The sequence below is a fragment of the Puntigrus tetrazona genome, chromosome 2 (genome assembly GCF_018831695.1).
Source record: "Puntigrus tetrazona isolate hp1 chromosome 2, ASM1883169v1, whole genome shotgun sequence".
Classification (NCBI taxonomy): Eukaryota; Metazoa; Chordata; class Actinopteri; order Cypriniformes; family Cyprinidae; genus Puntigrus; species Puntigrus tetrazona.
The window spans coordinates 2,005,196-2,019,551 of NC_056700.1; the positions used below are offsets into that span (position 1 = coordinate 2,005,196).

Here is a 14,356-nt window from a genome sequence, read left to right on the forward strand (position 1 = left end):
TCAGAGGCGGCGCCGCAGCCGGAGCTGCCGTGTTGATCGTCGGCTGCCGCTGTGCGGTTTCAGAGGTGAAGTCCGGCTGAAGTGTCACAGAGCGAACCTGAAGATGGCTGCGGCAAGAAACAGGGTTTTTGTTATCGGGGTGGGGATGACAAAGGTAAGCGCGTCGATTGCCTCGACGTTTGAGCTTTGTAATCGTCTGTGTTGCTAAAAGGCGACTGTAACGCAGCCTGGCTTATTGCTTATTACAGAACACGCTGTGGTCAAAGTTAAAGGCAAAGCCTGTAGTATTGTGTATGTATAAAACTATGATTATGATGTTTTATTAAAGTACTGAATGTAGCCAGGTGTTAAGATATGCGCGGTACAGTAATTAGCATTATTGCTAAAGGCAGGGCGCGTGCTGTGTATAAGTGATTTAAATAACGCCGTTAAAAAGAGTTGTGCAATGCTGCAAAGTTTCTTATCGGAGATCAGCTATCTCAGGAACACAGAGATATCGGGATGATCGGGAAACGACCCTGAATTAAATGTGTCACAGGTTACAGCGCGGGTTGCACAAACACAAACAGTTACATGGTTTTAAAAGTAACATTGAAAGAATACGTGCAATGGAACGATGACGCGAGCCCCTAGTGGCGCGGAAGTAGAAGCGCGCCGTGTCAAACTCCTCAGTATTTATTTTATATTACGTGAGGGTTAATTTTATTCGAGTCATGTCCTGACAAATACAAAGTGATTTAATTTCAGTCGGCGATTGAACTGTTTTTCAGTTTGAAAAGCCGGGTGCGAGAGACATCGACTACCCAGACATGGCCAAAGAAGCAGGTGCCGTTGATGAACCTCCTTCAGATGTTTAGCACATTGTACTGCAGAAATGTGGACGTTTTCCATTCCCTTCTGTTGTGGCACAGGGCAGAAAGCGCTGGCGGATGCTGGGATCGAGTACGGCGCTGTCGAACAAGCCTGTGTAGGCTATGTGTATGGTATGTCTTATTGTTAAAGTTGGTACAACGCATGTTAACAGTTAAACCTTCGCTCTCGTGCTCGCTGATGCCAGTGTTGAATTAATGTGGTTTTTCTGCATTTCTCCAGGTGACTCGACATGCGGCCAGAGGGCTATTTATCACAGTCTGGGTTTATCAGGGATCCCAATAATCAATGTGAACAATAACTGCTCTACTGGCTCCACAGCGCTGTTTATGGCCCGTCAGCTCATTCAGGGAGGTGAGAAAGCTACTACAACCTGTTGGAGATTATAGTGTTTACAATAGAAGTAGTTATACATTGTTTTCTTTATTCTTAAAATAAATTATTTAAATTAATATGATTGAAGTATCTAATGATTACCAAAGCTTTTATATGATAAATTACAGAAAAATCAGTGCTGTTATAAAATATTATTGCAATTTAAAATGACTGTTTCCTGTTTGAATATAAATTTTAAAATATATAAATGTGTGTAATATGATGCAAAAGCGAAATGCTTAAAAAATGCAACTCAAATTACACAGGTAATTCTATTTTTTAAATATTTAAATAGAAAACAGTTCCTTTAAATGTAATAATACTTCACAAGTGTACTGTTTTTACTGTATTTATCGAATGCAATTAAACGTAAGACCTCTGTCGAAAACATTCGAAACAGTTTTGACCGTTTTTGTACAATACGAAAACTCTTGCACTCAGACTTGGCTGACTGTGTCCTTGCCTTGGGTTTTGAGAAGATGGAAAGAGGTTCACTGTCCTCAAAGGTGTGAGTGCGGTTCGCAGCTCTTTTATAACGCCAGCAATGAAACAATTCGGCTTGTTGTCTCATGTCGTCTCGCGGGTTTGCAGTACATGGACAGGACCAACCCTATGGACAAGCACATGGAGGTGATGATCAACCGTTACGGGGTGGCGGCGGCACCAGCTGCACCTCAGATGTTCGGCAACGCTGGAAGAGAACACATGGAGAAGTACGGTAAGACCTCGGCAAAGCCTTCAGTGCTTAGCATGAGGGATTTAGATTGATTGTTCCTTCTGCAATAAAATCTTTGCGTCTTCTCTAGGCACGAAACCAGAGCATTTTGCCAAAATTGCTTGGAAGAACCACAAGCATTCCACCAATAATCCGTAAGTCGTAACAACAGTTTGTTGCCAAGGAAATGTCAACATTTATGTCTGTGCGCAGGTAACTGGAAGATGTATTGTCACATGTCACATTCTCACTCAGATACTCTCAGTTCCGGGATGAATACAGTCTGGAGCAGGTCATTAACTCCAGGAAGGTCTTCGAGTTCCTCACACTCTTACAGTGTTGGTAAGCGCACCGGAGACTGAGCAGAGAGTCTGGTTGAATAAGAAGGGTTTTTGCAATGGTTCTGAATGTCCACAAAACAAAAGCACGGTAGTTATCAGTATTTAATATTCATGGCAGATTTTCTCTTATTCTCCTGTAGCCCGACGTCTGATGGGGCCGGAGCTGCGGTTCTGGCCAGCGAGAGGTTTGTGAGGAGGAACGGATTGGAGCAAAAAGCTGTGGAGATCATTGCCCAGGAAATGGTCACAGACCTCAGCAGTACCTTCGAGGAAAACAGCTGTATGAAAATGGTAAGAGTTGCTGACACCGGCACTTAGACCTAAAAAAAGTTTTTCTTAAAGGGATACTATAACAAAATGAAACATTTGTTGTTTATTCAACCTCGTGTCCTTCCAAATCTGTAGAAAAAAGATACCGGAACAGATTTGGTACAATGGAAATCAATGGAAACCAAAAGAAAGAAAGCAGTAACCAATGACGGACTTTTCATTGATATGTTTTTTTGAACTCTGTCCATCATAGGTTGGTTATGACATGACCCATCTTGCAGCTCAGAAGTGCTTTGACGCTGCTGGTTTGAAGCCGTCAGATGTTGACGTCATCGAGCTGCACGACTGCTTCTCTGCCAATGAGCTCATCACCTACGAAGCTCTGGGACTGTGTGCTGAGGGTAAGCTGGGCTGCTTCGTGAGCACAGCTTTCTAAACACGAGCTAAGATTAGCAGCGTGTTTAAGATACGATCTGTGTTTTCATTTGTAGGCAAAGCTGGTGAGCTGATCGACCGGGGTGATAATACATACGGGGGCAAATGGGTGATAAACCCCAGTGGAGGACTCATCTCTAAAGGACATCCGCTCGGAGCTACAGGTACGCCTTATCAAGCTGAGTGCAGATCCGGGTGCATCACAGGGAATCGTTCACCTAAAACTGCACCATTTGTTATCCTTTTGTCCACACGAAACGACTAGTTTCAGACGCAGACGTTGGTCAGCTGCTGTCAAGCTTAATAAAATAAAAAAGCACCATAAAGGTGATGCATGTGACTCTTGCATTGAATTTCAAGCCTTCTGAAGAAGAAAACCAAATGCAAAAATGTAACAAACACATGGAACAACCCACTGAGTGCTATGTGTAAGTATAACAGTGCTTTTTGTTACACTTTATATCAAGTAAATAATTCCTACATTTACCATGACGTTACACAGCGGCGGCCAGTAAGTTAGGCTTTACATATAAATTGTGGTTGGTGTCCAGAATGTTACACTTTTTATTAAGTTCCTGAGGAGTTATCATGTAAGTACACTGGTATTTTAGTGCTGCACCTTCAACGTCATCAACTCCAGATCCACATCCTCACACTTCACATATCCCTTAAACTAAACGTTTCCACCCCCCCCGGATCAAACTGTTCAAATTACTCTTGTACATATTATTGTTACATAACGTAGTTATATATGTCCTGTTACATAAGTACATACACATAGCATTCAGTGGGTTGTTACAGAAACATTAGAGCTGTGGATACTGTGTACTTAGACTGTGGTTACATACTAAGTGCACATCATGTTACTATGTAAGTACACAGGTATTACGGACACAATATAAAGTGGAACCTTTTATGGTGCTTTCTTTGTCTTTTCTGGAGCTTGACAGCAGTGGCATCAAGTCAGTAAAAGTCATAGTATGGCAAGTTCGGATGATGCTTTCCAGCCTAACAATATCACATGACTATATCAAATCAATAAAGCGTAGAATGAAAGACCTGACGTTAATCATTAACCGTAAGCATAAAAATTATTACTTAGCTTTTGGCAGGAAATGACCTGAAATCTAATCTGAAACAGAACCTCAAAACCATAAAATGAACAAATACCCCTGTCAAATAATTATTTAGAAACATTGACTTTGATCCATTTAGAGTTTATTTACCCCGTGGCATCTTATTTTTCTGTGATCGTGGGATAGCTCACACAAAAATTATATTTCTGTATTTATTGACTCACCCTAACGCTGTTTTAAAACTGTATTATTATTTCAAAACACAAAAGGAGAAATTAAAAATAATATCCTACTCGCGCTTGTCAGTGAATGTTGACCTCCTTCAAGTTTTTAGTTTTTTTTTAAAGGATGCAAACATATCATAATATAATCTAGGAAAAGTGTGCCTTATTTTCAGTGTGTTCTGAATGCAGAGTAGAGTTAGGTGTGGAAAAAAACCCGAAATTGTTATTTAATCCAAAAATTACTAACCAAAATCCTAATGCTAACCATTCGTTTAACCTCTTTTCATGTCTGTTACTATCAGCACGTCTTCAGCGATTACATGCACCGTGCTTTGCTTCAGATGTATAAACACAGAAGCGTAAATGCTTCTGCTAATATGCTTATAATATGCTCTACTAACAAGAAAGCAGCATTTACTGCCACCACGGATGCCCTGCTTGACAGTGTCCATCTGTAGCGTGTCTGCATGTGGCTCTTCACCAGCAGAGGGAGTCACATGTCTGAATTCGTGAACTAATGCTAGATTCAAGCAGGACGTCCGTTCTGGAGCTGGCTTGAGCTATTACTGGTCGGTGTGGTGGTATATTAAACCGGTTTGACTCCTAATTGTAAACCGGTTGGTGTCATAAAACCATGTGTATAATGGTGGGCCCTTTAGATCATCGTTATAACCTCTTCCTTGTCTTCCTGTCCCTTCCTTAACTCTGAACAGCAGACATGTAGTAGTGCTGGTGGAGGAGGTACACACTCATCTTTAGTCTTACATGGTCTCCTAAATCCATCTGTTTTCATAACAGTGGCTTGATTAAATCTTGGATGAGGCGGAATCTGAAGGTATTTGAGGTGCTCGATTTCTTTCTTTGGTTCCAGTGGTTTGATTTTATTTCCCGATCTCGATCCCCACCGTTTTCTACGAGGAGTTAGGAGTCAGAGGCTTGCTCTGTCTGACTGAAAAGGTCTTATTCTAAGTCTCTTATCCTGTTGGGGATAATGAGCAAAAGTGCAAGCAGTTTATCCCAACAGGATGAAATGCTCAGGAACTCAGGATTAACGTGGAGCGTCAAGTCACCGGCCGTCCAACGCCGCAGACGCTCATCAGTTCACTGCAGTGGTGACAGAAAACAGAGACATCCTGAATAAACTGGACCGTGTGAGATCGTAGTGATAAAGTCATTGTCATTATTAAACCATTAAATATTTTCCACAGTCAGAAAAACATTATTATCTTAAGCATTTTGTCCTAAATGGTTTAAACTAACGCACACTATATAGGATTTGGATATGCAGGTTGAAAGTTTAAAAAACGACTCTTTCTTTTGAGAGACAATAACTTTATACACGGTGCACTTTCAGATTTAAAACTTTACACACTTAAAAGCTGTGTTACACATTTTATGAAAGGTCATTTTCAAAAAGCAATAATAGTGGCACTTTAAATGGTCTACATGCATTTATATGTGTTTCTGTCATGACAAAGCTAGACATGGTAATTTAACCGGCCTTGGCAGAATAGATCTTGTTATTGCCAATACATCCAGAACACTGGATACTGCTGCTACACATATAACATAAATAACTCCTCACAAAGAAGGAGATGCAGAAATGAACAACACAAAAAATATATACATTTTTTTTTCCCATTTTTCCATGGCTGGTCCATGGCGTTTTATCAAGTCCAAAAACCAGCCTTCTATCAGACTTTATAGAGATGCTGATTCCTTTTCGAGCAGGACCTTAGCATCTGTCCACAGTGACAAAACCACTTCCAAGTGCTTGGCTGACCGTGATATAACTGATCTTGGTTGGCCAGACAACATGCCTGACCTGAAGCCCACATTGAGTCTGTGGTATAGTTTCAAGAGAAAGATGAGAAACAGACAATCCTTTCATGCCACTCCTCACTGATGCTGGAATTTGCGTTAAAAAAGATCCCTGACCAAGTATTGAGTGCATAAATGAACATGTCTTGGAATATATGACCCAAATGATCATTTTCACCGGATATTGACATATTACTTAACCAGTAATAGGTCTTCCACGGTTTTATCTCACCAACTGAGGGAAAAAGCATAATACTAAATCGCGCTACCAATGGTGATTAGCTCATATCACATCAAACCCTGCAAATTATTATTGTTATTATTGATGTACTTTATTCTCAAATTATGAATGTTGACATCAGTTTTGAGTGACTATGAGTATTAGTGTATTAGCGTGTAGATTTGAATTTCTGTCACGATTGGAATTTCATATTAAGAAATTCTTTTAACCCAAAAAGCAAACTATGCTCCTTTCAAACTGGTTGTTGTTTATTTTTTAATCCCTACCGGTCCGCTCAAAGTAGAAAGCATTATTACAAGCTAACTGTTGTGAATCGGGCTAAAGCAAGGCGATAGGCTGGTTTTACTCGCTCAAATATTGATTTTGGATAATTTTTAACCAAAAAAAGTTACAGACTGCAGTTTAATTTAACGATATTGTAGCCATTAGGAATGATAAAAGCGTGTGCTTTTGTTGCCGCACGAAGCTAAAACCGATCGCAAGCAAGTAGCCCGCTTTATAGTTTTACTAGTTCTGTTCACTAGAGGTCACAGAATATAGACTCCGATAGCATCGGTGAAGGCTGTGGATGAACTCTGGCCTGTTTTCGTGGCTCAGGTCTGGCTCAGTGTGCAGAGCTGTGCTGGCAGCTGCGGGGGGAGGCGGGGCCTCGGCAGGTGCCCGGGGCAAAGGTCGCGCTGCAGCACAACATCGGTCTTGGTGGAGCGGTGGTCGTCACTCTCTACAGGATGGGCTTCCCTCAGGAATCAAGGTGTGTGTTGCTAACGGCCTCAATATATACAGTCACCATTTTTATAGTTATAGTGTATGATCCGTATGTTCAAAATTGGCCTATTGTTTTCTTAAATCCCAGCCATCTGTTCAAAAATTTGGGCTTGATAAGACTTTTAAATTTTTCTGAAAGAAGCTTCTTATTCTCACCGCAGCTGCACTGATTTTAATTAATTGATTTTAATAATTTAATATAATTGTCAAATATTACTACAATTTAAAAATAACTTAGGTGCTCAATCATTTATTGTCAGTGTAAAACTTTTGTAATCTTACAAATGATTTTACGTTTGACTAAATTAATGTGTCCTTGCTGAATATGAATTAATATGTATGAATCTTATTCATGCCAAACCTTTGAACGGCAGTGCAATATATTTTTTAAAAATGTAGTGCTTAAATGTTTCGGCCCTGTTGTATGTTTGTTTAAATGTACATACAGCTGGGTACAAAATCCAAGGTGCAAAAGATTATATTTCTATATGACCTACATGCATAATTACATTTACGTCTGTATGAGTAGGTGCAGTTCGTGAAATTTTAAGTCAAAAAAAAATTTTTTGCCTTTAAAAAATGTAATGTTAAAAGCGGTAGTTCTTTTACATACATTGAACCACTAGACCTTTGGACTCGGTGCATTCACCAGCAGAGCTGAACTGTCTGAACTAAACCTCCTCAGCTCTCGGATCGCTGCAGTGGCCACCAGCGCGTCCAGCGACCTCAAAGGCTTCAAAGCTCACGCCGTCTTCAAGGAGATAGAGAAGAAGCTACAGGAGGTAAACCATCTCACCGGTTATACCATGCTAATCAGATGGTTTGGGGGTTTATTAATGTCTTCGTTGGTTCCTATTACACCCAAAAATTAGATGCGCAGATAAACAAGAACGAACAATGACTCGTGGATCTTTTCTTGGAAAGGGTAGTATTCCTGGAGGGTGTCTGAATCACATCTCAAATGAGTTTTTAAATGAAGTCAGCGTGGATGTAAATCTTCAGCGCTGTTCTTGCAGATGCAATTTGCACCAAAAATGATGCTGTGAAATTCAGTGAAGAATAAGATTCATAATGGTGGGTGAGAAACTATTTTCTGCATATTATATAAAATCATGTCGTTGTTTGTAACAGGAGGGAGAGGCATATGTGAAGAAAATTGGTGGTGTTTTCGCTTTCAATGTGAAGGATGGTCCTGGAGGAAGTGAAGCATTGTGGGTCGTGGATGTAAAAAATGGCAAAGGTTCGGTGACCAATGATGCAGGTGTGTTCACATTTTTTTGTAAAGAAGAAAAACAACATTATTTGTGTGTGTGTATATATATATATATATATATATATATATATATATATATATATATATATATATATATATATATATATATATATATATTAGTAGAGAGAAAAGTCAAATTATGGCATTTCAGTTTTTATTAAAAATCTGTGATCAGCAAGGCTTTTTTTTTTTTAATCCAACATTTCCACACAATAACACGAATTGGTATAATTCCAAAAACATTTTCAAGTATATTAAAATAGTAATATTTCACAAGATGACTGTTTGTACTATATTTTATCATATAAATGCATCCGTGATGTGCCTAAGAGACTATTTATATCTCTTTGCTATTGTAAAGAAAACAGCAGAACAAATGATTATTTAAGGTACTTTCTTGCAAATAATACAGTTTTTGTTGCATTTCTCACCGAAGGGTCATTCGTTAGATTTAACTCTGAAGTCGGTGTCTCCGATAGCACTTTGTCACGTCTGAATGTTTAATTCTCACGCAGGTAAAAAGTCCGACTGCACCATCTCCATGTCTGATGCAGATCTGCTTGAACTGATGACGGGGCAGTTGAATCCACAAACGGTACGGTCGGTGATGGTTTGTTCTTAGTGGTCTGTTGATGTATTTTTTAGAAAGAAACGAACATTGAAGCTGTTCTGATAAGTTGGTGTGTATCAGTGTAGTTCGAGAGCTAGATAAGATTTGAGAGTGTCCTGGGACAGAGCCAGCGGTGCAGGATTAGTCCCTTTTTAAGCTCGCCCCATGCCCTACAGACACACTGACCGTTCGTCTGCCCTGCTAACTTGGCCTCCTCGATGCAAGTATCGTACAAATTACAGCCGACACAAGATTTGCAGACTGTTTTGAATGCAATTTTAAAGTGTTTTTTTCCTTAAATACTCAAACAATGTGGATGTTGTTAACATTTTGAGAACAGAGTATAACAGTAATAATAATTTGCATGGTTTTATGCACGGTTTAAATCACCATTGGTAGCACAATGTATTTTAAAGAGGCCTGCCAGTTGATTTAAAAAAATTTAATCCAATTAATTACATAATGTTTTGATTAATTAATCAAATTAAAATAAAATAAATTTGACTGATTATTTATTATTAACTGAAAAGTATCAGGTAGACATTACAAATTGTAGCTTTAGAATTTAGCCATTTACTTAAACTGAAACTATGGCACATGTAAGAAGATCATTTGAAAAACATTTCAATATTTTTGCTTTATAAAATGAAAGTCATTGGTAACTGAAACAGCTTTGTTACCAGCAGTCTTCAAAATACGTTTTAGCAGCAAGCGGCAGTAAATGTCTTCGTTCAATTGTTTTTAAATATCTGATTCATTCAGGAAAACAGTCAACGGCTCTGTTTACGAATGGGTCTTTGAATCATTGATTCACCCGATTTGTTCATTCAGAAACTAAAATCCGCTGTGTCGCTCAAAGATGCACAACAGTTCATATTTGCACAATTATTGAACTCCCTAAAAGCATGTTTTAAATTATTTAATTAATATCATATCGTTAATATATTATAACCTGTATAACGTGTGTGTTTTTTTAATCAAAAGTTGCATGTTTGCACCATGTTGCCATTGCAACAGTGGCCTTGTAGATTAATCCAATGCCAAGGATGACCTTTAACCTGTGATGTGCAGCCCATAAAACTAATCTCTATGAAAAAAGATTAACATTGGGTTACTTTGACATTCTCTTGACCTGGCTTTAGCATCATGACATGCATACAGCATTATGCCGCATGTCCAACCATTTCTTTTGAAACACACACACACTAAACGCGCACAAAGCCTCCCGACACAGAATAACACTCAGATCGAAGCGGAAATCTTTTACGCAATCCCAAATTAGGCTAATGGCCTCTAATGTTTCCTCCACTGATGCGAGTCAGAGCATGAAAAATAGATTGTTTTCATAAGCCCTTAGAAATGTCGTTCCCCTGTGATTTACACCCATCTGTGTTGACTCAACCAACCTCCATCATGTCTGTCCATCTGTGGGACGCCACATCAGACGTCAGATGGTTTGACAGAAGCTTCATCTAAAAATTAGCCACTCTTTTCACGGTAATCCTCCATAAAGGGAATCATTTTCAGATTAATCCCAAATAGAAAAGCCCAACCTTTAGAGCTCAAATCCATCATGCTCATGACATTTAGAAATGGTCACATGGAGAGAAACTCGTATGTTGGGGGAGGAATAATAAATGGGTTTTTTTTGTTTCGTATTCAAATACATTGTATATAAATATGTGTATGTTGTAGATTTACCAGCCTAAATCTATTAACATAGTTAAAAAAAAATAATGTAATTGTCATCTGTACGCTTTCATACATTTTTATTTAAATTTTTGTAGTTATTTTTGTATAAAAATGCAATGCAAACTGAATAAAAATTAATATATATATTTATATTATATATATATATATATATATATATATATATATATATATATATATATATATTATTAATTTATAAATAATTTATTTTATATTATTATTTTTTTTTTAAACATTGATTACTATTAGTGTTACTAATCCAGTTCATAAGAGTTAATTGTTTGTGAATCAGAACTTTTCTTCTTTTTTTTTTTTACCAAAAATGTCTTTTGTGGCTTTAGTTAACTATAATAATCCTGCTCTTCATTTGCCATCTTGTATTCTCATTTAAAGGCATTTTTCCAAGGAAAACTTAAGATAACTGGGAATATGGGAATGGCCATGAAACTTCAAAACCTTCAGTTGACACCCGAAAAATCCAAACTGTGAAACCGCATCGGCTGATGAACAGGGAAGTGACACAAATTCATGCAAATGAGTCGTTTGGAGAGACGCTAGAACGGTTAATCAATTTCTAAATGTAATTTTTTTGGTGCGATTGTATGAATGGAGCGTGTAATATTACACAATAACAGAGAGTCCGCTGATCATTGCAACGTAACTGCATAAAGAATACTGTGTTACTAACATGCCTGAAAGACATGAGCAAAGCATGTCAGAAAGGATTCTGTACAATAATAATAATAATAATATATAAAAAAATGTCATGTTTCGTTGGGAAAGATATCGCGGTAAAGTGGCTTGAATGCAGATGAACATGAAGTCTGACTTCTCAGTTACTAGCCGTCCTATAATGTGCATCTAACTGAATAATATTAGTTTAATAATAAGATTTCAAACTATACCAGCCAAGGCTTATGTTGGACCTTTATATCTAGTATGCAGTCAAATTAAAATAGAAGCTAAGAGAGACATACTTTGATTCTGAAATATTGATTGAATCTTTAAAGGCCTTTTAGGCGTCATTAAAGTATTTTTGTATAATTGTATATTAATCAGGTTTGTAAAAAATGGCATTTATATCTAATAAATATGAAATTTGCTTCAAAACGTGCTGTCATTTTTTTAGATGTAAATTAATACAAATGTATGCGGTATTACGATACAGACTCTGCACTAATGGAGTAGCTTTTTCTTTGTCGCTACAATAAGACCGTTTTCTTTCATCTAGATCATGGGTGAATAGCAAACAGTTGATTTGAAAATGCACTTTATTTTTTTCATAAATCGAGATCATTTGCTGCTCACCTGCTTGAACAGCTTGACCCTCAACTGTAACCGTCCTTCATCATCACACTTTCAGCGCTGCATATTGTATAATAGCGTATGACTTTAAACCCTGCGGTTCCCAACAACACGGCGTAAGCACAACAGGAAGATCTTTCCCATATCCCCACATTAATATGAGCTAGCTACTGAAGTAAAAAATTGATGGCTATATGAGAGAAACCTGAGTAAAGAGGATTAGTTCAGCTCATCGGCAGGCTGAACACAGCAGAGCATGGTTTTATCGCAGAATACAAATTTTTTTCTGCTTTCTAATGAGCGGTTAGCCAGCGTGTGAGTCTTGTGACGCGATGGCAGTGCTGTTTCCTGCAGGGCTTCAGCTTCGCTCGTCCATGTGGCCGTATGAACCTGGCGACCTTCTCCTTCTGCTCATCCCTGCAGCCCTTTACACATCCACACGCTCTTCTACCGGCCAGAATAATTACCACAGACCTCTTACGTACGCAGATATCAGGCTGCTACTCTGTTCAGAACAAACTGAAATGCCTTTACGTTCCATCGACCATATCATGGAGGAACGTAATGATGCAGCGCAGTTACGTTTGATAACAGTTACGCATCCTTTGCTAGAAGTTAACCCATGGGACGTATGCATCTACACAAACGTGTCTTCTTCGAACACTGAAGTGTGAAGAAATGCATCGCTTTCAGTAGGCATGCAGAGTGAGTCATCATTTTATGGAATTTCATTCAAATCACAATTACGTTTGACTTTTTTCGTACAAAGAATCCATACAAGTTGTGTAAGGCTTTGAGAGTGTGTGGCATGACGCTTGAGTCCGTAAAGCCCATATTTCACAGAAGTTCGTGTTCATTTTAGTTGGGCTCGCCCTGAAATCTGAACGTGTCAAGATACACTAGAGTGGGGGTTGGAAACCGTCCTCCTGAAGAGATGCGGGTCTGTTAATATTCAAAACAATACCGAACATTCAGTATAAAGAGTATAAATGGCTTTACTGTCATTTTTGATCAATTTAAAAGCATTTGTATAAATAGTAAATGTAAATAAATGTATAAATAGTAATAAATAAAAAAAGTGCATCTGAAAACAGGATATCAAGCCGAGCAGCACAATGATGCTGGAGCTTTTCTTAATAATTTATAAACATCTTGTCTCCAAACTAACTTTTAATTAACTCTTCGTTTATCAATTCACACGTGTTTCCTAGCAGAGGAACCTGAGAAAATGTAATCCTGCGAAGGAAAGCTGAATCTTCAGTGATCTTTCTAATGTTTGGCAACCAGAAAGTTTCCAAATAATGTCAAAACAGGCTTTTATGTATGTATATGAAGACTTGTATTAAATATTGGTTCAAAAAAGGTTCTAAATCAATTATTGAATGTACTATTTTCAAAAGTTACTTTTATAGTAGTCTGATCAAAATCCTTCTTTAGTAGCCTGATCACAGTCTTTACGTTTCGAGGTTGTCTACAGCTCTGGGTGGAGGTTAAAGCTGAAAAACCTGATATAATGCACTGATATTTGGATACTTTAAATCCAAAGTGTCCAAAAGCGTCCTGGGGCCACTGTATGTGATCACTGGTGGTTAAATCTCTTCAGGGGACAGTTTTTCTCTCTGTTACTGAAAGAGCAGACTCAGACAGAGAAAGCTTTGAAAAGGAGACGAAAAAAGATCTCAGCAGCATAATAAAACAACACGCATCCACGTTCCTCAGACGAGCTGTCCGTGAAGAGTGTTGTTCTTCTCTCCTGTGGACCACAGGGAAAGGACACGATGATAACAGCACTCATACGTACACCCATCTTCCTCCACACACACACACACACACACACACACTTCTTCGGTCAGGAGCTCAGCCTTCGGGATCCACGGCGATCGGCGTATCCCCTCAGGTCCAAAGAGTCCCGGTCCCGATCGCTTCAGCTTCCTGTCGTGAAATTCCCTACATAGACATTCACACACAAATCCAAAGGTAGAGAAAGAGAACGGCTGGCGTCTCGCAGCTCAGTTTCGGTTTAGAGTCTAGACATTGGTCTCCAGACCGTTCATGTCTATGGTGCAGTGGTCTTTGGCTTTATGGTCTCGTTTATAATGGTGCGGAGACGGGTGAGGGGACTTCTTGTCGGGGGGCCTGATGCCTTCCTCCAGCTGCATGAGACGGGCCACGTCAGGAGACAGGTGCTCGGGTTTCCTCGCGGGGCCCAGCGGAGGGGGCTGGAAGCAGCCGTTTTTCTGATAGGACATCATCTGCTGGATGCTAATCATGGGCTTGGTCTCACAGATGAGAGGAATCTGCGGAGAGAAGAGATGAGGTCTTCAT

General features: G+C 38.9%; 2 protein-coding genes across 2 annotated transcripts in view; one reads left to right on the plus strand and one right to left on the minus strand.

Annotated features, from left to right (window-relative positions):
- scp2a (sterol carrier protein 2a) lies at positions 1–11,836 on the plus strand. Its single transcript, XM_043257091.1, has 16 exons — positions 1–154; positions 771–825; positions 912–983; positions 1,093–1,224; positions 1,687–1,751; positions 1,837–1,963; positions 2,052–2,115; positions 2,216–2,302; positions 2,442–2,592; positions 2,825–2,972; positions 3,063–3,170; positions 6,966–7,119; positions 7,819–7,915; positions 8,265–8,394; positions 8,922–9,001; positions 11,120–11,836. The coding sequence occupies exons 1-16, from the start codon at positions 104–106 to the stop codon at positions 11,213–11,215; spliced, it is 1,617 nt and encodes a 538-aa protein (XP_043113026.1). The 5' UTR covers positions 1–103; the 3' UTR covers positions 11,216–11,836.
- slc1a7a (solute carrier family 1 member 7a) overlaps positions 11,213–14,356 on the minus strand; it is a 22,298-nt gene continuing 19,154 nt past the window's right edge. Inside the window, exon 11 of the mRNA XM_043257076.1 lies at positions 11,213–14,328. Coding sequence (XP_043113011.1) covers positions 14,059–14,328 — 270 coding nt within the window. The 3' untranslated portion in view covers positions 11,213–14,058. The remainder of the gene's footprint in view (positions 14,329–14,356) is intronic.

Coding starts and splice junctions, on each gene's coding strand:
- scp2a (XM_043257091.1), top strand. CDS start 104: ATGGCTGCGGCAAGAAACAGGGTTTTTGTTATCGGGGTGGGGATGACA. Junction 7,120..7,818: donor GGCTTCCCTCAGGAATCAAG/GTGTGTGTTGCT, acceptor AAACCTCCTCAG/CTCTCGGATCGCTGCAGTGG. Junction 9,002..11,119: donor GGCAGTTGAATCCACAAACG/GTACGGTCGGTG, acceptor TCTCATTTAAAG/GCATTTTTCCAAGGAAAACT.